This window comes from Zea mays, chromosome 4 (assembly GCF_902167145.1).
Source record: "Zea mays cultivar B73 chromosome 4, Zm-B73-REFERENCE-NAM-5.0, whole genome shotgun sequence".
NCBI classification, from domain to species: Eukaryota; Viridiplantae; Streptophyta; class Magnoliopsida; order Poales; family Poaceae; genus Zea; species Zea mays.
Window position 1 is genome coordinate 191,999,495 of NC_050099.1, and position 20,308 is coordinate 192,019,802.

Sequence of the window (20,308 nt, forward strand, 5' to 3'; positions counted from 1 at the left end):
CCGATCCTAAGGAGTGTCACTTAGTGGCGGTGAAGCGAATTCTTAGATATTTGGTTGCTACGCCTTGCTTCGGGCTCTGGTATCCAAAGGGGTCTACCTTTGACTTGGTTGGATACTCAGATTCCGACTATGCTGGATGTAAGGTCGATAGGAAGAGTACATCAGGGACGTGCCAATTCTTAGGAAGGTCCCTGGTGTCGTGGAACTCTAAGAAACAAACCTCCGTTGCCCTATCCACCGTTGAGGCCGAGTATGTTGCCGCAGGACAGTGTTGCGTGCAACTACTTTGGATGAGGCAAACCCTCAGGGACTTTGGCTACAATCTGAGCAAAGTCCCACTCCTATGTGACAATGAGAGTGCTATCCGCATGGCGGAAAATCCTATTGAACACAGCCGCACAAAGCACATTGACATCCGTCATCACTTTTTGAGAGATCACCAGCAAAAAGGAGATATCGAAGTGTTTCATGTTAGCACCGAGAACCAGCTAGCCGATATCTTTACCAAGCCTCTAGATGAGAAGACCTTTTGCAGGCTGCGTAGTGAGCTAAATGTCTTAGATTCGCGGAACTTGGATTGACTTGTAGCATACATGTATTTATGCTTTTGATCATGTTCCTTTTTGCATTTTGTTGTTTAGTATGGTGCTCAAGTTGTACAAACACTCCCTGGACCTCACAAGTCCGTTGCAAAGTGATGCACAGTTTTAGGGGGAGATGTGTTACAACTTGACCCTTTGAGACTAACCATATGCTTGAGTTTGATTGTTTTAGTCTCGAAGGAGAATTAAAAGGGAAAAGGTGGACTTGGACCATGCAAGACTTCCACTGCACTCCGATGAAAAGAGTAACTTTTCCAAGTTCATCTTTTAACTCCTATTGCCTATTTGCTCTTAATTGAAGATTTTGGTGAGGCAATGGGGTTAAAGGGCCAAGATTGATCCCGTTTTGGTGCTTGATGCCAAAGGGGGAGAAAATAAAGGCCAAAGCAATAAATGGATCAGCTACCACTTGAGAAACTTTGAAAACAGTAGGATAGAGCTTTTGGTTTGTCAAAACTCTTGCATTGTCTCTTTTGTCAAAAGTTGGCCTCTTGTGGGGAGAAGTGTTGATTATGGGAAAAAGGGGGAGTTTTTGGAATCTTGAATCAATTTTCTATGGAAAACCTCTCTTTATGTCTCTACAAGTGGATTTGACTTAGAGATAGGATTTTGAGTTTGATTTGCAAAAACAAACCAAGTGGTGGCAAAGGATGATCCATATATGCCAAATTGAATCAAAATGAATTTGAGTTTTTATTTGAAGTGATATTGCACTTGTTCTAGTTGCTTTATGTTGTGTTGGCATAAATCACCAAAAAGGGGGAGATTGAAAGGGAAATGTGCCCTTGGGCCATTTCTAAGTATTTTGGTGATTGAGTGCCAACACAAGTGCTTAAATGTGAATCTATGCCCATGGATGGACAAAGTGCAAATCAAGAGCAAAGGTATGTTTCTAAGTCTTAGTACATTGGTTTTGTGTACTAATATACTTGTCTAAGTATCAGAAACAGAAAGAAGAAGAAAAGAGAAGAGTTGGCTGTGTACAGCCAAGAGGCTGTTTCGGTCTGGGGCACCGGACTGTCCGGTGGTGCACCGGACAGTGTCCGGTGCGCCAGGCTGGCTCGAGCGAAGTGGCCGCTCTCGGGAATTCGCCGACGACGTACGGCTAAAATTCACCGGACTGTCCGGTGTGCACCGGACTGTCCGGTGAGCCAACGGTCGGTCGGGCCAACGGTCGGCCGCGGAATCTGCGCGCGACACGTGGCCAAGCCAACGGCCAGAAGGGGGCACCGGACTGTCCGGTGTGCACCGGACATGTCCGGTGCGCCAACGGCTCCCAGATCTGCAACGGTCGTATGTGCCATTTTAGGAAGGAGATCGGGCACCGGACAGTGTCCGGTGTGCACCGGACTGTCCGGTGCGCCCGATGACAGAAGGCAAGATCAGCCTTCCAGAATTGCTCTCAACGGCTCCTAGCTGCCTTGGGGCTATAAAAGGGACCCCTAGGCGCATGGAGGAGCACATCAAGCAACCTTAGAGCATTCTTGATCATCCACACTCAGTCTTTGCGCATTCGTTTGTCATTCTCAGTGATTCGAGATCCGTTCTAGTGAGAACTTTGAGATAGTCTTTTGAGCTCGATTCTTGGCCGTGTGTGTGCGCATTTTGCTGTGGATTTGTGTGTGTTGCTTCCCTCCCTTACTCCGTGCTTCTTTGTGAACTTTAAGTGTAAGGGCGAGAGACTCCAATTTGTGGAGATTCCTCGCAAGTGGGATAAAGATAAGCAAAGCAAAACACCGTGGTATTCAAGTGGGTCTTTGGACCGCTTGAGAGGGGTTGATTGCAACCCTCGTCCGTTGGGACGCCACAACGTGGAGTAGGCAAGCGTTGGTCTTGGCCGAACCACGGGATAACCACTATGTCATCTCTGTGATTGATCTTTGTTGGTTATTGTATTTTGTTGAGGATTCCTATCTAGCCACTTGGCAATTATTGTGCTAACGATTAACCAAGTTTTGTGGCTTAAGTTTTCAAGTTTCACAGGATCACCTATTCACCCCCCCCTCTAGGTGCTCTCACCTCCACATCGCCCAACCTAGGGCGCGGACCGACCACGTCGACAGGAAGCGCCATCATTACCCTACCCCAAGCTGACTCAGGCTACGGGGAACAAGACCGACGTCCCATCTGGCTCGCTCCGCCAGATAGGCAATGATGGCGCCCTGCACGCTCCCTGACGACGGTAGCTCTCTGCCCCCTTACGGAAGCAAGAGGACGTCAGCAAGGACTCGACAGCCCCGACAGCTGTCCTTCCGCTAGGCTCCAGCGCTCCTCCGACGGCCACGACATCACACGAACTGGGTGCCAAGACCTCTCCGACTGCCACAACGGCGTGTACTTAGGGCGCTAGCTCTCCTCCGCTAGACACGTAGCACTCTGCTACACCCCCCATTGTACACCTGGATCCTCTCCTTATGCCTATAAAAGGAAGGACCAGGGCCCTCTTACAGAGGGTTGGCCGCGCGGGGACGAGGACGAGACAGGCGCTCGCGTAAGGCCGCTCGCTCCCTCTCCCGTGTGGACGCTTGTAACCCCCTACTGCAAGCGCACCCGACCTGGGCGCGGGACAAACACGAAGGCCGCGGGATTTCCACCTCTCTCACGCCCGTCTCCGGCCACCTTTCTCCCCCCTTCGCGCTCGGCCTCGCGCCGACCCATCTGGGCTGGGGCACGCGGCGACATTTCACTCGTCGGCCCGGGGACCCCCCGGTCTCGAAACGCCGACAGGTATAGTCATGGCGGATATGGATAATCCCCACGGGTATGGTCGCGGGCGGGTATTTACTCTACCCGATCCGAACCCGACCCATTGCCATCCCTAGTTCCGGCAGCATTACTAGTAATCTATCATGGTACCACAGCTAGCCCCAACAATACACCATATAGCTCCCCCTCCAGGTAGGGCGTGTTTTGGGTGAAAACCCCCTCCAAAGGCGCCCCCATACCTCACCCCATATGGGGGAGCAAGACAGTTTCCTTTGTATATGGGGTGATTTCTAATCTCTCTTACACTTTAATTATTCTATTTCTTTGTGATATTAACATTTTTAAGTATCATAATCTGATAATAATTTGTATTATTGTAGTACAAATAATCTATGATTTTTTTAAAAAAATCAAAAACCCGATGAAAAAATGTCAAATAATTGAATTATACTCCCTCCGTCCACAAATATTTGTCGATGTGGTATTCGTGTCGGTCAAACTTTCTTAAGTTTGACTAGATTTATATAATATATTTGCAACATTTGTATCTTCGAATAATTTTACTACAAAAGCAGATTGAAAGATCTATCTAATGGTGCTAATTATGTACTATAAATATTAATATTTTCTTATATAAATGTGGTCGAAGTTAAAAATGTTTGACTCCTCAAAAAGTGAGCACGACCATTTATGGACAGAGGGAGTAGTATATATGGGAGATGGATAGGGTAAATGGTTGGAGATGTTCTAAAAATGGGAGAGTATCTTTTGGGGTAAAATATTAAAATATAATAGAAAGTAAGGGAGAAATGTGGTGGTGGGGGGGGGGGGGGGGGGGTTTGGAGATGGCCTTAGGTATTTATTTACATATGGGTCTCATATATGAATTTATTTGTACTTGTACGTTTAAGAGAAGGGCCGTTTTGGCAGTACTAGCGCTACTGAACTGGTGACCAGTAGCATCATGGTCCTCCCCGTCCTTTTGCCGGACTTTGGTCGAAATGAATGAATGCTATCGCGGCTTCCGGTCCTGCTCTGCTCTCGCCAACCAACACTTGTACACTGACGTCAACAGTACCATATGTAGCAGACGGTGCAGTCAGCGCTTGCGTCAGTACCATATATACCAGACATTGGTGTCAGCACTTGCGTCATCATCATCGACATAGAGCGAGGCACAGCGTTTCGTACTTAGAAAATTTAGTTATTTTCGTGTTTAGTTTAATTAAAACATAAAACATGTCAAATTTACAGATATTCGTTGTGTCGTCTCTCTTGGACATCTAACAAGATGAATGGAAAGAAGATGATCCGCGAGAGCGACAAGAATAGAAATCTGATCGTCCACACACTAAAGCAAGTGTGTTACAGATGCAGAAGGCGGTTTTGAAGGCATTCTCTTTTAATACTTCATGCCGCATAGTTGATTAGGACAGGGAGATTCATAAGCAACTCAATTGAGAAAAAGAGAGGTGACTTCTGTGATATTGTATTTTCTCTTTTGTCTGTTCTATCAGAGCTAGATATAATAGCAAGGTGTTGTCTAAAAATCAAAAGATAAGGCAATAACCATAACGTGAACTCGTTGTGCTGAAAGTTGAAGCTTTAACATCTTCGAAGCATCAAATGGATTCATGTAGTCGAAGGACCAACAAAGATAGACAAAGCCCTCCTGGAAGAAGAGAATTCGTGCACATCACATTGAGGATACGGAATGATGAAACTATCTCTATTGTTGTGTGTAACAGTTATGTAATTGAGATGGAAAAAAATTGTAATTCCATGAAGATGTACATCAGCATGATTATGTAAATAGATGGATAGTACCACGGCAACAGGGGCTATTTGTAATCTCGTGCATGTAACTGCTTCTCTCAAAAGGGGGCATCCCAAAGTATAACATAAATGAAGTTATATCATGGGGGCATTCATATCTAAGTTATCCAAGGTATTCTTTATGTTCCAATAAAAAGAGGGTATTATATATATAGAATTGTTAAGTGAACGGTCAGCTTAATGGAATGTCAAGTTTTATCTATGTTCATCTTCAGTCTATCATGTTTATATTGAGCCGCAAAGCTTCGTTCGTCCTTTCTTATCCTTCTCTCTGATGAAACATTCAGAGGAGTGAAGGGTATAGCATAATCGTGTTACTCTGTTGTGTTTCTTTTTGTGAATCTTGACAAGTCTTCAATTATAGGTCTTAAAATAATTTAATGTTTCTTGGTTTGATTTTTAACAAATGCACGTAGAAATATCTAGTACAATCCTCTATAAAAGTCATAAAGTATCATCTGTCACCTCAATCAATTCTTCGTTCGTCTCGCACAAAACAGGATGAACTAGTTTTAGTCGTGCCAGGTTTATCGCCTCCGCAGTCTCGTGAGACTTGCATGGTTGCTTAGATTGTACCCACATATGGTACTTAGAAGAACTTTGGGTAAAATAAAAGTTAGGATTAGATTTATGTCTTGTTAACCATGATAAACAGCCAATATTAACATGATGATAAAGATGTGAATGGTAAATATTTGACTCATCTAAAGTAATAATATTTTGTCACAAACTTATTACACAAGGATAAGCGGAGGTCGAGGTCAGGTTCGTTCCAGTTCCTTGCATCTCAATTTCGATGTGACCTGCTCTCGTACCACTGCAGAGGAAGAATCGCAATGAACTTGCACTACTCCAGCTGACGCCTTGTTTGTTGTACTCACGTCGGAGTACCTGGCTAGTGGCTAGGCTTCGTCAACGGGCCTAGTGGATCGACTTCCTCGCCGGGCTGTGGATCTTCTCAGGTTTTATCTTTTGTAATAATTCATTGAAAGAGTCACCTGCCCGGAGAAGATGTTGTCTTGATTTTAGAACGGCATTTTGGATGGCAACGTCCAATAATAATGCCCGTCGTTTTTGTACGTACTAGTCAAATTTACGTGTAGCTAGCTGCCGGTGAATTGATTTGAGCCTGTTAGAGCAAGGCAGCCAGCCATTGATATCTCATTTATAATTAACTATATAGACATCGCATATAATAGGTTGGCTTTTTTTTATTGCATTGGCTACGTTGAACAGTTATTTCTGGATCCATGTCTATACTCAGGGCCGAGTAAAAATTTTGAGACCATGTGCCAAATCTAAAACAATAGGATATGTACTTTTAATAAAAGATGATCGATCTAAAACATGCAATACCATATATTGCAATAAAATTTATAACGAAACATATCTAAATAGCGCCGTTCTTTTGGTGGGGTTTTAAATAAAGTCTTCTATGATAAGTTTATATTCAAACTTTTCCAACGCTTCACTAAGGGCATGTTCGGTTCTTAGGGATTGGCTACCCGGAACTATTCCTAACTATATTGCTTGTCTAATTTATATAAGGTTTGATTAGCTGGAACGATTCCTGGATGAATTCCGCCGCAAACAAACATACCCTAAATAATACATCTTGTTGTGTAATAGTATGACTTTAGTAGCTTTAATTTAGAAAAAACTATGTTTATGTAGGTAGACATGTGTTAAGATCATGTAAAGATTCATTCTTTGGCATGACCCTCGATAGTTCGGCTTCAGCACAGCGGCAGGTATGGGTGGCAAATTGGCAATGGATCATGATCTAAATATTTCTTCATAATTTATTTAAGTCATTAACTAATTTTAGTTCAAAATTGAATAGAAATATAGTTTGATCCTATTTTGATCCTTAAATTTTTATAGTGTAAAATTTAGAGCCTATTATATGTCATGGCACTAGGGTAGCGAGGAAGATAGATGTTGCATATTAACATGTACTATAAAAAATATAAAACTTGAATAGATCTACTAATTTTTGGTGCCCTCAATTTTTTTGAAGCCACGGCTCGCACATGCCCAGACACAGCTCTGTATATACTCTCGTTCTCTCACCATTAATTTTGGAATCTATGCTACAGTAAGCTCTTAGTGACTAGTAATTAGATAATAAGAGGTTATAAACTGACTAAATGTTAGGATTGAGGAAAGAGAAGATAAGAGAGAGGAGAAGCGAGTTGTAAACTTAGAACCAACTTAGACATAAGAACAAAAAAAGTTTGAGAGAAATCAACAGTGTCTTAGTGACTGATAATTAGAACAAGTATAATAAGAGGTTATAAACTAGCTAAATATTAGATAAAGGAGAGAGGAGAAATGAGTCGTAAACTTAAAACCAACTTAGACATAAGAAAAAACTTTGTGAGAGAAATCAACAGGTCATGTTAATATTAACAGTGAAAAGCTAACTACTATACAAATAAACTAAATTATAGGATGTAAAGATCCTTATAGCCAAAAGTCAACTATATTACTCCCTCTGTCTCAAAATAATAGTCATTTTAGCTCTTGATTTTTATGTCAAGATTCAAATATATGATGATAAATCTAGGCTCATAAATAAAACACATACATCAAGTATTTGTATGAATCTGTTAATTATCTAAAACGAATTTTTGTACGAATCTATTAATTATCTAAAACGAATTTTAATTTAAGACGGAGGTTAAACTTGCTCTTAGCAGTCTACTTCTCTTCTTTCTCTCATCCAACTTAATGAAAATCTAATGTGGCAAACCAATTAGCCTACTTACATCATCCTATAACACTAATGTGGCAAACCAATTAGTTTGCTTACATCATTCTATAACACTACTTCCTCTTTGGATGCGGAGGAACGTCGACGACCACCGAACTTTGGAAGGGCAGAGTACATGCTCCGGGTCATGACAAAAACTAGAACGGGGAAAAGGTAACAAAGGAATCCTCCAAGGTATTTTAGTATTTGCATGTTCTATATAAGGGCTTGTTCGGTTATTCCTAATACATATGGATTGGATGAGATTGGAAAAAATTGAGAAGAAGTTTGACTTGTTTGGGATTCAAAACTATCCAATCCCACTCAATCCACATGGATGTGGATTGAGAGCTAACCGAACAAGCCCTAACAGGTTTCAATCATGCACCACGAAATCCCCACAAAAGCATTTTCAGAGTAAACGAATGAGAAGGAGGTCATAGGAGCAGCGTAAGTTTACATCGTTTATTACTGTGCCAAAATGAAACGGTCAAACCGAAGCAAACTGGTGACCAAAATTTATCATTCCTCAGCTGGCCTCTGCCCCAAAACCGATATGTCTTCGTACCTTTTCTGCAATTTCATCCCAAAAAAAAATTTCGTCAGCCAAGGATCTGGAACAATTTTGACAACAGTGCCACTGCCACATGTAAAGGGTACAATGAGGGGTCTTTAAACTTAAGTCATATATATGCAGCTGGGGGGGAAAATAAAAATTAAACCCAGCTTCTCGTTTGGTTTCAAATCAAAACTGAACAAGACCAGAATCCTGTGTTGCTCCATTGAGGTTAACTGTTCAAGTATCTTCGTTAAAAACCATTATGCTCCTAGTATATTTGTTACGTCAGACTTCAGAGCTAAACAGGAGGCTGTGTATGTTCACTGCATATGATTCTACTCCAGATTTTTATATGTTGTTCAGACTTCAGAATGATGTATTGAAAAATCCTGTATAGATTAAGAACATTCGATTCTGCTAAAAACTTTCCTCTTGCACATTACAATCGATTAAATAAGCAAACAAAGGGCTACAAGTCATTGAGGTCTGGCAATAATCATAGTATTTTGCACACTAATTTGTACGTCAAAATAACTTGAACATAAAATATTCATGGTCACTACCTATTTGCCATGTGATCCAAAAAATGCAACTGTCATGGAATGTTTTTGAAATCGGTGACAATAGCAAAACACAAGTGTACAACACATGAACTAGTAGTGTTTGAAACATTGAATCATACTGTTTTACAGTGTCAGGCAATAAGTAACCCCAGTTGTTCGGCAGGACATTATTACATCACACTCCGCGTGTATTACGACAGAAGGAATGAAGTCTCTACAGAAATAGGAAACTAAGACAACAAAAACACAGTTATGTACATGACTAGATAATCTCAACGCTCCATTCCTTGCTCTCTAAAAGATAATGGTAAACAGCTTATTGCACTGTGATCTAATTCTGCAGCCTAACTTTTTTTATGCACCATACATAGAAGCAAAAGGCATGCACTCTGTATGCAATCAATGGCTGATTGCTAATAAATAAAAAGAACTCCGCAAGGCTCCTCGACCTCGACCAAAATAATCTATACAGGATCCTCCGAATAAGATAAGTGGTATGCCATCAATAACTGGACAACATCACAACCCTGTGTGAGTGTGTTGTTCCATTTTGCATCAACTATTCAAGTTACTTTGTTAAAAGAGCATTATGCTTATAATATAATTGTTAGATTGTACTCAAAACTAAACAAGAGGCATCTGCTAAATATTTTTAGACTCTGGTAAATGCATATCTTATCAGTTTAATTGGATGGGGTCTACTCAAAATTAGCTTTATATGCTCTACAGAATGTTTTATTGATAAATGATATATAAATTTAATACATCTGACTCTGCTAAATATTTTCCTGTTGCACATTACAATTAATTAATCAAACAAATAGGGGCTACAACTTCAGATGTAATTGCAAGTTAACGTTTATCTAGGTCTGCGGTAATCTTTGCATTGCTCATTAATTTGTGCAGACACATAACTCCTCTACATCAACATCAATTCATCAAACATGCATGATTGCTGCCTATCTGCCTTGTGATGTGGAAATACAATCCTCATGGAATGTCTTGAAATGGACATCCATGGTAATATAACGGCAACACAGACCGTCTGTTAGTGTTCAGCTATTTTCCACTGGGTGTCAGGCAATACGTAGCTCCGGTTGTTTGTCAGAAAAATTATCACATCAATTCTGCACATATTACATCAAGATGAAATCTCTACAGAAACGATAAATCAAGAACAACAAAAACACAATATGTACAGGTTAGCAAATCCCAATGCTCTATTCTTTCCCTTGCCCTTTAAAAACTAATGGTAAGCAGGTGTTGTACACACATTGAGATATAAATGAAAGTGATGGTGACAGCGCTAATTCCCTAAGGTTGTTTTAGACCAAAATAACTAATGACAAAAAAGAACACATCGTGTAGAAGCGTAATTCGCTGTACCAGATGTGGCACTTTGCTGTACTAAAATAAAACAACTTATAGAAAGACTATGTGACTACTGAGAACCAAATAAATATGATTATATGCATGTCCTTGTCAAGGAAAACCGTGTCATGGTAAATCTGGCAGAGATGAAAAATGAGCACAAAACAGTTACTCATCTGCCCATATATAAAGGCAAGCAATGGCGCATCATCACATCTAAAACTTGTGGCATCAGGACAATGCTAGTTGAGAAAAAATGAGAACCACAACCAGATGTACACTTCCGTCCAGGGTAGCGATTCAGCATAGAGGGTAACAGGAGAGGACCGCACTCCAAAAGGGACAAGGACAAAACGCGACCAGGATCTAAACACGCGACCTAATCGCACGCAGAAAACGATCGACATTCTCTCGCAAACGGCCTTAACCCAGAACCGATCAAATCAAACAGATGTTTCATCATCAGAACAGCCAAAATTTTCTTCGCTAATTGGCCGTTGACAATTGCAGCGTATTGATAAGAGTGGAACAACAAAGGGAAAGGGAAGCTGGGAAGAGAAATGTTACCCCGAGGTTGTTCATCTCCCAGATCTTGTGAACGCCGTAGTCCACCGCCTACAAACGACAGATAACCGATTAGAAATCGAAGAGACAACCATTTGGGGAGAGGGAATGGCAGATCTGGGATCTGGTGGTCGGGGAAGAAGGGGAGGGAGAGAGGGCGCACCCGCTCGCCCGCGAAAGCGCCGGCGACGACGAAGGTAACGTAGACGGCGTTGCGGCGCATCACCACACGGTAGAGCGCGTCGAGGAAACCCATGGCGAACGGCGGCGGCTGCGGGTCGGCGTGCGGGAGACAGGGAGAGCGAGCGACAGGAGGCGGAGACGGATTCGGGAGCGTCTTCTTTATATCAAAGGCGGATTCCTCAAATGTAATTTTAAAACAGTGTCATGTGAAAGTATAATAAATTTGCAATGAAACATAAATAGATATTATTAGATTTGTAATGAAACGTTGGTTCCTAATATATTTTATTGGTATCATAAACATTAATATTTGCATTGTAATAGAATTCATGGCTCCTATTTAAAACATTTAACATTAGGTGAAACGAGTAAGGCTATCTCTGGTAGCTATCTCTCATCCACTACCAAACTTCACTCCGTAAACAAAATAATATACAATATGATTCATGTATTTTACACAATCTATTACAGACAACCTTATATTTCCAGTAGCTTACCAATTCATATTTCTATATTCAAACTTCACTCTGCAAACAATACAAATATTCAGATACGGATTCATGTTTTTTCACCCTTTCGTTGTAGGGATCCAATAGTGCATAAAAAATCTATACAAACTTTTATACTTATTTGTAATAATATGCTTATGATACAAGAAAAGATTAGCATAAAATTTCTAACATAGCTATTTCAAAACATCAAATTTGTAATAAAAATTCAGATGTCTAGTTCCATCCCTACTTGCACTCGGCCCATGTGATTTTAGCACGCTAAGTCATATGGAATTTAGCGGTTTTAGCGGCATAATATCGGATATTAACGTATTTGACCGTTTAACGTTAAAATATGATTATCTTATAGCATCTTCAAAAGGATGATAAAAGGACCTGAAAAAGTGTTTTTCGGAGAAAAAATAGTTTTCTTCCACTCCAACAGCTTCTGCAAGCTTCCCCAATCTTTTTGTCGCCGCGCATCCGTGATGATCCCTCCCGCATATTTGCGCGAGCTGAAATCCCCCTAATCCTCTCGTTGGCGCCCATCCCATTTGTTTCTCGCGTCTATTTGCATCACGCGCACATTTTTGCCATGGCGAATGTCGAAGGAGGGGGCTGCAACATCAGCGCACGTGTTCGAATCCAACGATGGCCCTCCTTGCATCCTTGGGTTTGCTACAAGACTGCATTACGACAAGAAAAGAAAAGCACATGGAAATTTCTTACATCTTGTCGCGATTATTATTGTCAGCTTATCGTGCGAGGCACATGAAATACCATAGAATCAGCAGATAAGAATGACTCATTTATCGTCGCTCATACGCTGGAGCAAATAGGGCTAGTCTTCAGTTTTTTAATTTAGCCTAGTTTTTAGTTTTTTAGTATTTGTTTAAATGAACTGTTGGAGTGTACAGGATAATTTGCTGGTGAATGTTTTCATCATGTCCCTAATAATTATTGTTTAAGAGAAATTTTTTAACATTCTTTTAGAGTTGCTCTTGTCCCGCCCTCTTCTAGCAGCTAATCCAGCTATATGGACCGCGGGATATTTTAAACGCTAAAATGTGACAGTCGCCCTCCCGGCGACGGAGTCCGGCGAGGCGGGGAGCTCACCGTCGGCGAGCGGGGGCAGATCGCGCGGCGCGGAAGTCCGGGCGAGCGAAGCCAACAGAAGGTCCTCCGGCAAGCGATCGATCTCGCAGCAAGCGGGCTCCGTGGCTGCCGTCGATTCCATCGGTTCCCCCGCCTCCTCGGCTCCTCGATTTTCACGATTCTTCCGCTGTCGGTCTTGGGGTGGGGGATGACGGAGGGGGAGAGCGGGGTGCGGCGGTGGCTCGTAGACATCAGCCGCTGGCGCCCTTCCCCCGCCCAGTTCGACGCTGCAGCCGCCCTCCTACCGCCGCACGAGCGCCCCGCCATCTCCAGGTACCGTACCTGCTGCCCCTGTAACCTGCCTGCTTCACGTATGATTCCCCCGATGATCGGAGCTTCGCAAATTCACTGTTGCTCGCGCCACCAATTCGCACGCGGTGCAGTTAGCTTGGCATCGAATTGAGCTCCTTTTAGGCTCGCCCTTGCAGGTTCGTGAAGGAGGACGACAGGAAGCGGGCGCTCGTCAGTCGTCTGCTGCAGTACTCCCTCGTGCACCACCTCCTCCGCATCCCGTTTCACCTGATCAACATACGCCGCACAACCGAGGGGAAACCGTACCTAGTGTGTACTTTATGTCAAATCCTCTTCAATTCCATCATATACATACTCAATCAGCCAATCAGCATCACCCCTGAAGGTTTTTTGTCTGCTCGGTTGCATCCTGCCACTGAGTAACTGACCAAATACTGGAATGGTTCATCTTGCAGCAGAATAATTCTTCAGCCTTCCCGAACTTCAACTTCAGCACCTCGCACCATGGGGACTACGTCGGTATTGCATCCGAGCCACTTTGCCTTGTCGGCCTGGACATCGTGTCCGTTTCCGAGCCCCATGGAGAAACCGCCGCCGAGTTCGTCAGCAACTTCTCTTCGTGCCTTACTGACCATGAGTGGAGCTGCATCGTTCGTGCTGGCACTCCCAGGGACGTGCTGACAGAGTTCTACAGGTACACTGTTTTATATATAGGGATTTATCGGTAGACGACATATGCATTGACAGAATCAGCACTTCAGTCACGGCATATTGCTTTGTATATGTTGGGAGCTAAAACATCTGTCTGCTGATCCTTGAAATCATCTATGCAAATCTATAACGACAAAGTACCGTACGATTCCTAAAATTTCTTCAGAATTAGCTGAAATGAAATATTCCTGATGTTGCAAATCAGCTGAGCAGCTACATGTGGCTTCAAATTTGGATTTGCAGTTTTGCCACTAAACTGTACATCTTGCACAGCTCCTCATTCAGTTACCTGAACCACATCAGGAAAGATGAAAGGAGAACGAACCTCTTTTTTCATCTTTAGAAGAGTAGTTCTCTGTTTACAAAAAATGTATACCTATGTTTACAGGAAAGCATGACGCCATTCCAATTTTCAGATGCAATTATTAGCTTATTGTTTCGTAAATCATGTGAACACAATCATCAAAAAGATCATGTCAATGTTAACGATGATGCGTGGTGTTACTTCAAGTTAGTATGTACATGACTCTGTGTCTCTGTTCTTTATAGGTATTGGTGTCTCAAAGAAGCATTTGTCAAGGCCATAGGTGCTGGCGTCGGATTTGGGTTGCGCCGACTGGAATTCCACCACGAAGGCTGGACTAACATTTCTATTCGCATCGATGGAGAAGTGTCTAAGAAATGGAGATTCTGGCTTTTCAAACTTGATGAGACACACTTGGTACGTATGGATCGCTGGTGACGTCAACTTCACACACACATATAGTAATCTAGTTCCAGTTAGTATATTTCAAGCATAGAGAACGGATACAGTGTATTCAGTTTTGTCCTTGTGGCTGCTTATTTACTAACCATCAGCCGATGGAAATTGCAGGCATCTATAGCAAAAGGGGATCCAGAGGATGCTATAAACACCTTCAAGAAAACACTGTCCAATGTGATCATTGCAGAGAACCAGTTATCTTCTGCGCTAGACAGTCCAGAAGAAGGTTTCACTCTACAGACAGTGGAAGAGCTTACACGATCTCAGGGGTAACTGGCCAACAGATGCTAGGCATTCTTGAAACCTACAGTGACCTACAACAGCTGGAGCGTGTGTCTGAATCCTAGAGGACTCCAGCCTCCGATAATCTAAATATACAGGCACATGTGAATCATGGAAGGGCTTCTATTGCAGAAAGTGGCTTTATATCCTTTGATTTTCTATGACACAAGGCCATACCAGGGGATTTTGAATCGTCTACTTTCTCTATACCAAGTGATGCTGTATGGATGTTGTTTTGATATATCTAGTATACGTGAGTGATTGCATTTTTTTCTAACATTTAGGATGCTTATGTTTAAGAGTTTTTAAAATGGGAAATATAGATCATTTCGACGTATGGATCATTTGCCGGGGGAAAAAAAGCGGTTCTTGAACGCGTCCTTTTCATCAGTGGGATAGATAGTCAACCATGTGCGTGGATAAACAAATACAAATAACCATGTGCGTGATTAATTAAAACTAATGACCATTGGTATATATAGCTAAATAACATGTTCAAACGGATAAAAATAACAAAACCAAACATTGTCTAGTTTCAAGGAAGAGTAATAGCGATGGCTAACTCGCCATAAACATTGTCTTGTGACGTAGACCTATCACTATCAGGAGCAGTTTGAGAAGATATCTGTTATACCTTTTTTTTATAAAGGAAGATTTTATTAATGAGATTGTAGATAATTATGAATTTTATTAATGAGATTGTAGATAATTATGATTGCGATAGAAATTACGAAGGGCAGTAACAGTAACAACAATCATTTTTAGTTGGCTCGTGGTGGCCAGAAGAAAACTACAAAAAAAAAAGATGGCAAACGACAGTAATGTTGGAGTTAGGTCAGAGCTAAAGCTAATGCGACATGTAAAAAAACACGAATATATTATTTATCAAGTTATGAAATGAATGTCATAAACATGTGCAGGTTGTGTATCATAAAAATGCAAACATTTGCCAACTCAAGTTGTCAGTCTTAGAGGTAAAGCAAATTCCTCTGCATTCCCGCCATTCCCTCCCGACCCTTCAAAAAACTCAAACCTAACCGTGCATCTCCAAGCTAGGCAAAGAATTCCTCTGCCTCGCCCTCCGTCCCTCACCGTTCATGTCCGTGTCTGCCTGCCCTCCGTCGGAGCAGGCAGCAGCACGCGTTCCCCGCCGCGGCCATGGGCCAGTGCTGCTCCAAGGGCCAGTGCTGCTCCAAGGGCGCCGAGGCGGCGGCGGCAGCAAAGGCGAACGCACCAATCCGCGGCGCGTCCGCGAGCAACGCCGACGGCCAACGTCCGTCGTCATCGTGCGCGGCGCCTGGCGGTGGCGGTGGAGGCGGAGGCGGCGCGACGAAGCCGGCCTCACCCACCGGCGGCGCCAGGGCCAGCAAACCGGCGGCGGCCGCCGTGGGCACGGTGCTGGGCCGGCCCATGGAAGACGTGCGCGCGACCTACACGATGGGCAAGGAGCTGGGGCGCGGGCAGTTCGGCGTGACGCACCTGTGCACGCACCGGGCGAGCGGCGAGAAGCTGGCGTGCAAGACGATCGCGAAGCGGAAGCTGGCGGGCAAGGAGGACGTGGAGGACGTGCGGCGGGAGGTGCAGATCATGCACCACCTCTCGGGCCAGCCCGGCGTGGTGTGCCTCCGCGGCGCGTACGAGGACAGGCACGGCGTGCACCTGGTCATGGAGCTCTGCGCGGGCGGCGAGCTCTTCGACCGCATCATCGCCCGGGGCCACTACACGGAGCGCGGCGCCGCGGCGCTTCTGCGCGCCATCGTGCAGACCGTGCACACCTGCCACTCCATGGGGGTCATGCACCGCGACATCAAGCCCGAGAACTTCCTGCTGCTCAGCAGGGACGAGGACGCGCCGCTCAAGGCCACCGACTTCGGCCTCTCCGTCTTCTTCAAGGAGGGCGAGCCGCTCAGGGACATCGTCGGCAGCGCCTACTACATCGCGCCCGAGGTGCTCAGGAGGAGGTACGGCCCCGAGGCCGACATCTGGAGCGTCGGCGTCATGCTCTACATCTTCCTCGCCGGCGTGCCTCCCTTCTGGGCAGAGAACGAGAACGGCATCTTCACCGCCATCCTGCGAGGGAAGCTTGACCTCTCCGGCGAGCCATGGCCGCACATCTCGCCGGGAGCCAAGGACCTCGTCAAGAAGATGCTCAACAGCAACCCCAAGGAGCGCCTCACGGCGTTCCAGGTCCTCAGTAAGTAGCCAGATCGGTTACTTCATATATATACTACTACTCATCATATGGATCGATGGACATGTGGCCTCAACACGCAAGAACTTGTAGATCACCCATGGATCAAAGAAGACGGAGACGCACCAGACACGCCACTTGACAACGTTGTTCTCGACAGGCTCAAGCAGTTCAGGGCCATGAACCAGTTCAAGAAAGCTGCACTGAGGGTACATACCTGAGAACTAAGGACTACACATATAGATTCACCTTCTGAACGGTAATGCTTACAGGGCAGAATTTGAAAACTGTATACATATATGCCCTTGATGACATCATGTCAGATCATAGCTGGGTGCCTATCCGAAGAGGAGATCACAGGGCTGAAGGAGATGTTCAAGAACATCGACAAGGATAACAGTGGCACCATCACGCTTGACGAGCTCAAACAAGGGTTGGCAAAGCATGGACCCAAGCTGTCCGACAGCGAAATGGAGCAGCTAATGGAAGCAGTGAGTTTTCAGAGTACAATGCATGTTCCCTTTTTTTCAAAAAAAAAAGGAAAGAAACTTTGATTCTATTGAAAGTGAAGATGTAGCTAATTTGCAAACATCCATCCCTTCTGAAACGTTTTACACACAATTCCAGGCCGATGCTGACGGCAACGGGTTAATCGACTACGACGAGTTCGTCACCGCAACGGTGCACATGAACAAGCTGGACCGAGAAGAGCACCTCTACACAGCATTCCAGTACTTTGACAAGGACAACAGCGGGTAAGCTGGATGCTAAAATGGTACCAGCTGATAGACCTGAATTCTGGATGGCATACATCACAGAAGAGCGCATCGTCTACCCCACACAGGTACATTACTAAAGAAGAGCTTGAGCATGCCTTGAAGGAGCAAGGGTTGTACGACGCCGACAAAATCAAAGAGGTCATCGCAGATGCGGACTCCGACAACGTAAGGAACAAACTTTGTGTAAATTTCAGTTGACATAGTAGCTGTTCTTCGTACTGAGCAATATATATGTAGTTTTAGTTTCCTATTATATCAAAAGGCTTAAGTTTACCTTTTTGCACATGTAGGACGGAAGGATAGATTATTCAGAGTTTGTGGCAATGATGAGGAAAGGGACAGCTGGTGCGGAGCCAATGAACAACAAGAAGAGGCGAGACATAGTCCTATAGTGAAGCAGCAAGTGTGTAATGTGTATAGGAGCTCAAGCAAGCAAATTTGTGTATCAGTACACAGATGCAATGGAGCTACTTTTACGGCTTAGTTCACCGATGGCTGTGTACATTGGGCCATTGTTTGCGGGGGGTTTTAATGCTACGCATACTTAGGGACTGAGAAAGACATGGACGAGTTCATGATGCGTGCAGATCAGTCTGGAAGTCCTGGACCAAATAGAGAGAAAACAATAGGATGACGATTCAGCAAATGCGTATTTGTTGCATCCACTGTGACCATCTAAGAAAAGCATGTGCATATTTCATAAGACTACAGTTGGCATTTATTACTCTCATTGTCCTTGCACAAAAGCAGATGACACATTTGATTATTTGAATGAAGGAACAACATGCAACAAGATCAACTGATAAGGTAACCATATGACAGAACACACAATGGTGTCAATTTATCAATAAAAATGAGAAAATAGAAATGGTCAAAACATATCTCAAATCATCACAAGGTACAAGGGGATGTTTCTCTACATAAAAAAAAAGAGTAGCTATTGCGAACATCTTGATACTTGAGACAACTAGCGGCAAAAAAGAATGGTCTATATGTGACAAAGAAAAGGTTATGAGTTTAATTGCTTCAGGAATCATGAGAGCACGTTTCTTGCATCTGCAAGAACGAATAAAAATTTGGAACAGAGGAATTGGGAAGCTTGGTCCTTACCTAGGAGAGAGTTCAGTTAGTAGTTTCTACAGAACCCTTCGCTTGCAGACCTTCAAGTTCCCTTCGGCGGTGTTCTCTCTGTATAGTTGGGACACAAAGTTAAATGGCTGAATTTATATACATGCACATACCACATCAAGGAACGAGTGCACGGATGAACAAAGATGTACACAAAGTGGCACTGTTCTGAATTCTGATACAAAACTGAGCAAGAAGTCCCGAAGTATGACCCTTGAAATCTACAGAGCTATACTTGCACGGTAACGTGGAAACTACAGGTAATATCATTTTCATCCCAAGCTAGGCATTTCAGCGAACAATTGGTGGCTGCGTCTGAAAACGGAACAGCAAGACCAGAAATCCGGTTAAATCAACACGAACATCCTTGGTCTGCAATTCAGAGAGGCAAGGTAGAGTTGATCTCAACCGAAGGAACCCACTGGCTCCTGGCCCCACAGACATTCCTGCATGACAACATCGACCGGCGAGTGCGGCCGACTAAAGCCGTGGCAGCAAGCATTGCTCGGCGAGAGTGACAGTATCGCGACTAGTAAACTGAAGGAGGGTTGCTAGAGCATAAAGCACGGAGCTTTGCGACGGGGAGAGTGAGGAAGAAGGAGAAAGGGTGGGGCTCGTCCGGTACCCTTCGTTCCCAGTGGGGGAGGAAGCAGACGAAGTCGTAGACGGGAGTGATGGTGTTGAAGAGCGCGAGGTTGACGCCCATGAACACCAGCAGCCCCGTCATCGGCCGCGCTCGGTGCGGCATCTCGCCTCTTCCTCTCTCCTCGCCCTTCGTTGGGGTCGGACCGAGACCACCGGGACCGGACCCGCAGACGACACGAGGCATGAAAAGGCGACGGCGGCGGAGCGGACGGTCCTGATGCTGGGGCTGGGCACCGACCGTCGCACGGCTGGGCCTATGATTCCTGGTTGGTTGTGTTCGATAAAATTTGAATAGACGTAGATATATTAAATATTTAACTTTAAATATACAGATACGAATATAAATTCGAATACTGAATACCTAGACTTAATATAGATCGAATCTCAACCCCTTATATGGAGCAAATTCGAATACTGACGCGTAATATCCATATCTGATGCGGTAGTGATTCTTATAAAACAGGCAAAGTGATTCTTATAAATTTTTAGGGGGTGTTAGGTTACACCCCGCTAAAATTTAGTCTCTCTGTCCAATCGAATGTTTGAACCTCCGTTCCGGGTATTAAATGTAGTCGGATTATAAAACTAATTTGTCAGCCGAAGATTAAAAGACGAGACGAATCTAGTCCAGTTAGTTGGGTCTATATTTCATACTCCTGTTTAAAAATCAAACGCTTGATGTAGGCCTAGGGCTACCGGGAGGCGGAACCTCGGAGTTCGAGCGCGGCTGGGGAAGCCGGAGGTGCAGCAACTGACGCTTCATTGCAGCCAA

General features: G+C 44.0%; 4 protein-coding genes across 9 annotated transcripts; 2 read left to right on the forward strand and 2 right to left on the reverse strand.

Moving 5' to 3' along the window:
- Positions 1–8,072: 8,072 nt before the first annotated feature.
- LOC100279345 (uncharacterized) lies at positions 8,073–18,952 on the reverse strand. 3 transcript variants are annotated; one of them, XM_035966868.1, is made up of 4 exons: positions 18,874–18,952; positions 11,120–12,316; positions 10,960–11,007; positions 8,073–8,472 (listed from the first exon to the last, which is right to left on the reverse strand). In XM_035966868.1, exons 2-4 carry the CDS (start codon positions 11,210–11,212, stop codon positions 8,422–8,424), a joined length of 192 nt encoding a protein of 63 aa, XP_035822761.1. In that variant the 5' UTR covers positions 11,213–12,316; positions 18,874–18,952; the 3' UTR covers positions 8,073–8,421. The 3 variants fall into 3 exon arrangements, with proteins under 3 accessions (XP_035822761.1, XP_035822762.1, NP_001351503.1); XM_035966869.1 differs by having other exon boundaries at positions 11,120–11,317; positions 18,874–18,951; NM_001364574.1 differs by lacking the exon at positions 18,874–18,952 and having other exon boundaries at positions 8,309–8,472; positions 11,120–11,271.
- Positions 12,345–15,072, forward strand: LOC103655790 (L-aminoadipate-semialdehyde dehydrogenase-phosphopantetheinyl transferase). Of its 2 annotated transcripts, none has more exons than XM_035967481.1 (5): positions 12,345–13,058; positions 13,214–13,346; positions 13,496–13,731; positions 14,298–14,469; positions 14,623–15,072. In XM_035967481.1, exons 1-5 carry the CDS (start codon positions 12,934–12,936, stop codon positions 14,782–14,784), a joined length of 828 nt encoding a protein of 275 aa, XP_035823374.1. In that variant the 5' UTR covers positions 12,345–12,933; the 3' UTR covers positions 14,785–15,072. The 2 variants fall into 2 exon arrangements, with proteins under 2 accessions (XP_035823374.1, XP_035823373.1); XM_035967480.1 differs by having other exon boundaries at positions 12,347–13,058; positions 13,493–13,731.
- Positions 15,670–19,824, reverse strand: LOC100275912 (uncharacterized). 3 transcript variants are annotated; one of them, XM_020551414.3, is made up of 3 exons: positions 19,517–19,803; positions 18,874–18,951; positions 15,670–18,365 (listed from the first exon to the last, which is right to left on the reverse strand). In XM_020551414.3, exons 1-2 carry the CDS (start codon positions 19,718–19,720, stop codon positions 18,886–18,888), a joined length of 270 nt encoding a protein of 89 aa, XP_020407003.1. In that variant the 5' UTR covers positions 19,721–19,803; the 3' UTR covers positions 15,670–18,365; positions 18,874–18,885. The 3 variants fall into 3 exon arrangements, with proteins under 3 accessions (XP_020407003.1, XP_020407002.1, NP_001315293.1); XM_020551413.3 differs by lacking the exon at positions 15,670–18,365 and adding an exon at positions 18,580–18,751 and having other exon boundaries at positions 19,517–19,824; NM_001328364.1 differs by lacking the exon at positions 15,670–18,365 and having other exon boundaries at positions 18,583–18,951; positions 19,517–19,619.
- On the forward strand, positions 15,889–18,177 carry LOC101061019 (uncharacterized). Its single transcript, NM_001279927.1, has 6 exons — positions 15,889–16,987; positions 17,078–17,193; positions 17,308–17,475; positions 17,612–17,739; positions 17,829–17,928; positions 18,054–18,177. Exons 1-6 carry the CDS (start codon positions 15,952–15,954, stop codon positions 18,153–18,155), a joined length of 1,650 nt encoding a protein of 549 aa, NP_001266856.1. The 5' UTR covers positions 15,889–15,951; the 3' UTR covers positions 18,156–18,177.
- Positions 19,825–20,308: the final 484 nt, after the last annotated feature.

Coding starts and splice junctions, on each gene's coding strand:
- LOC100275912 (XM_020551414.3), bottom strand. CDS start 19,720: ATGCCTCGTGTCGTCTGCGGGTCCGGTCCCGGTGGTCTCGGTCCGACC. Junction 18,952..19,516: donor TCCCCCACTGGGAACGAAGG/GTACCGGACGAG, acceptor CCAACTATACAG/AGAGAACACCGCCGAAGGGA.
- LOC103655790 (XM_035967480.1), top strand. CDS start 12,934: ATGACGGAGGGGGAGAGCGGGGTGCGGCGGTGGCTCGTAGACATCAGC. Junction 13,059..13,213: donor GAGCGCCCCGCCATCTCCAG/GTACCGTACCTG, acceptor TCGCCCTTGCAG/GTTCGTGAAGGAGGACGACA. Junction 13,732..14,297: donor GTGCTGACAGAGTTCTACAG/GTACACTGTTTT, acceptor TGTTCTTTATAG/GTATTGGTGTCTCAAAGAAG.
- LOC100279345 (XM_035966868.1), bottom strand. CDS start 11,212: ATGGGTTTCCTCGACGCGCTCTACCGTGTGGTGATGCGCCGCAACGCC. Junction 11,008..11,119: donor GCGCTTTCGCGGGCGAGCGG/GTGCGCCCTCTC, acceptor TGTCGTTTGTAG/GCGGTGGACTACGGCGTTCA. Junction 8,473..10,959: donor GGGAGATGAACAACCTCGGG/GTAACATTTCTC, acceptor ATGAAATTGCAG/AAAAGGTACGAAGACATATC.
- LOC101061019 (NM_001279927.1), top strand. CDS start 15,952: ATGGGCCAGTGCTGCTCCAAGGGCCAGTGCTGCTCCAAGGGCGCCGAG. Junction 17,476..17,611: donor TGGAGCAGCTAATGGAAGCA/GTGAGTTTTCAG, acceptor ACACAATTCCAG/GCCGATGCTGACGGCAACGG. Junction 17,929..18,053: donor CAGATGCGGACTCCGACAAC/GTAAGGAACAAA, acceptor TTGCACATGTAG/GACGGAAGGATAGATTATTC.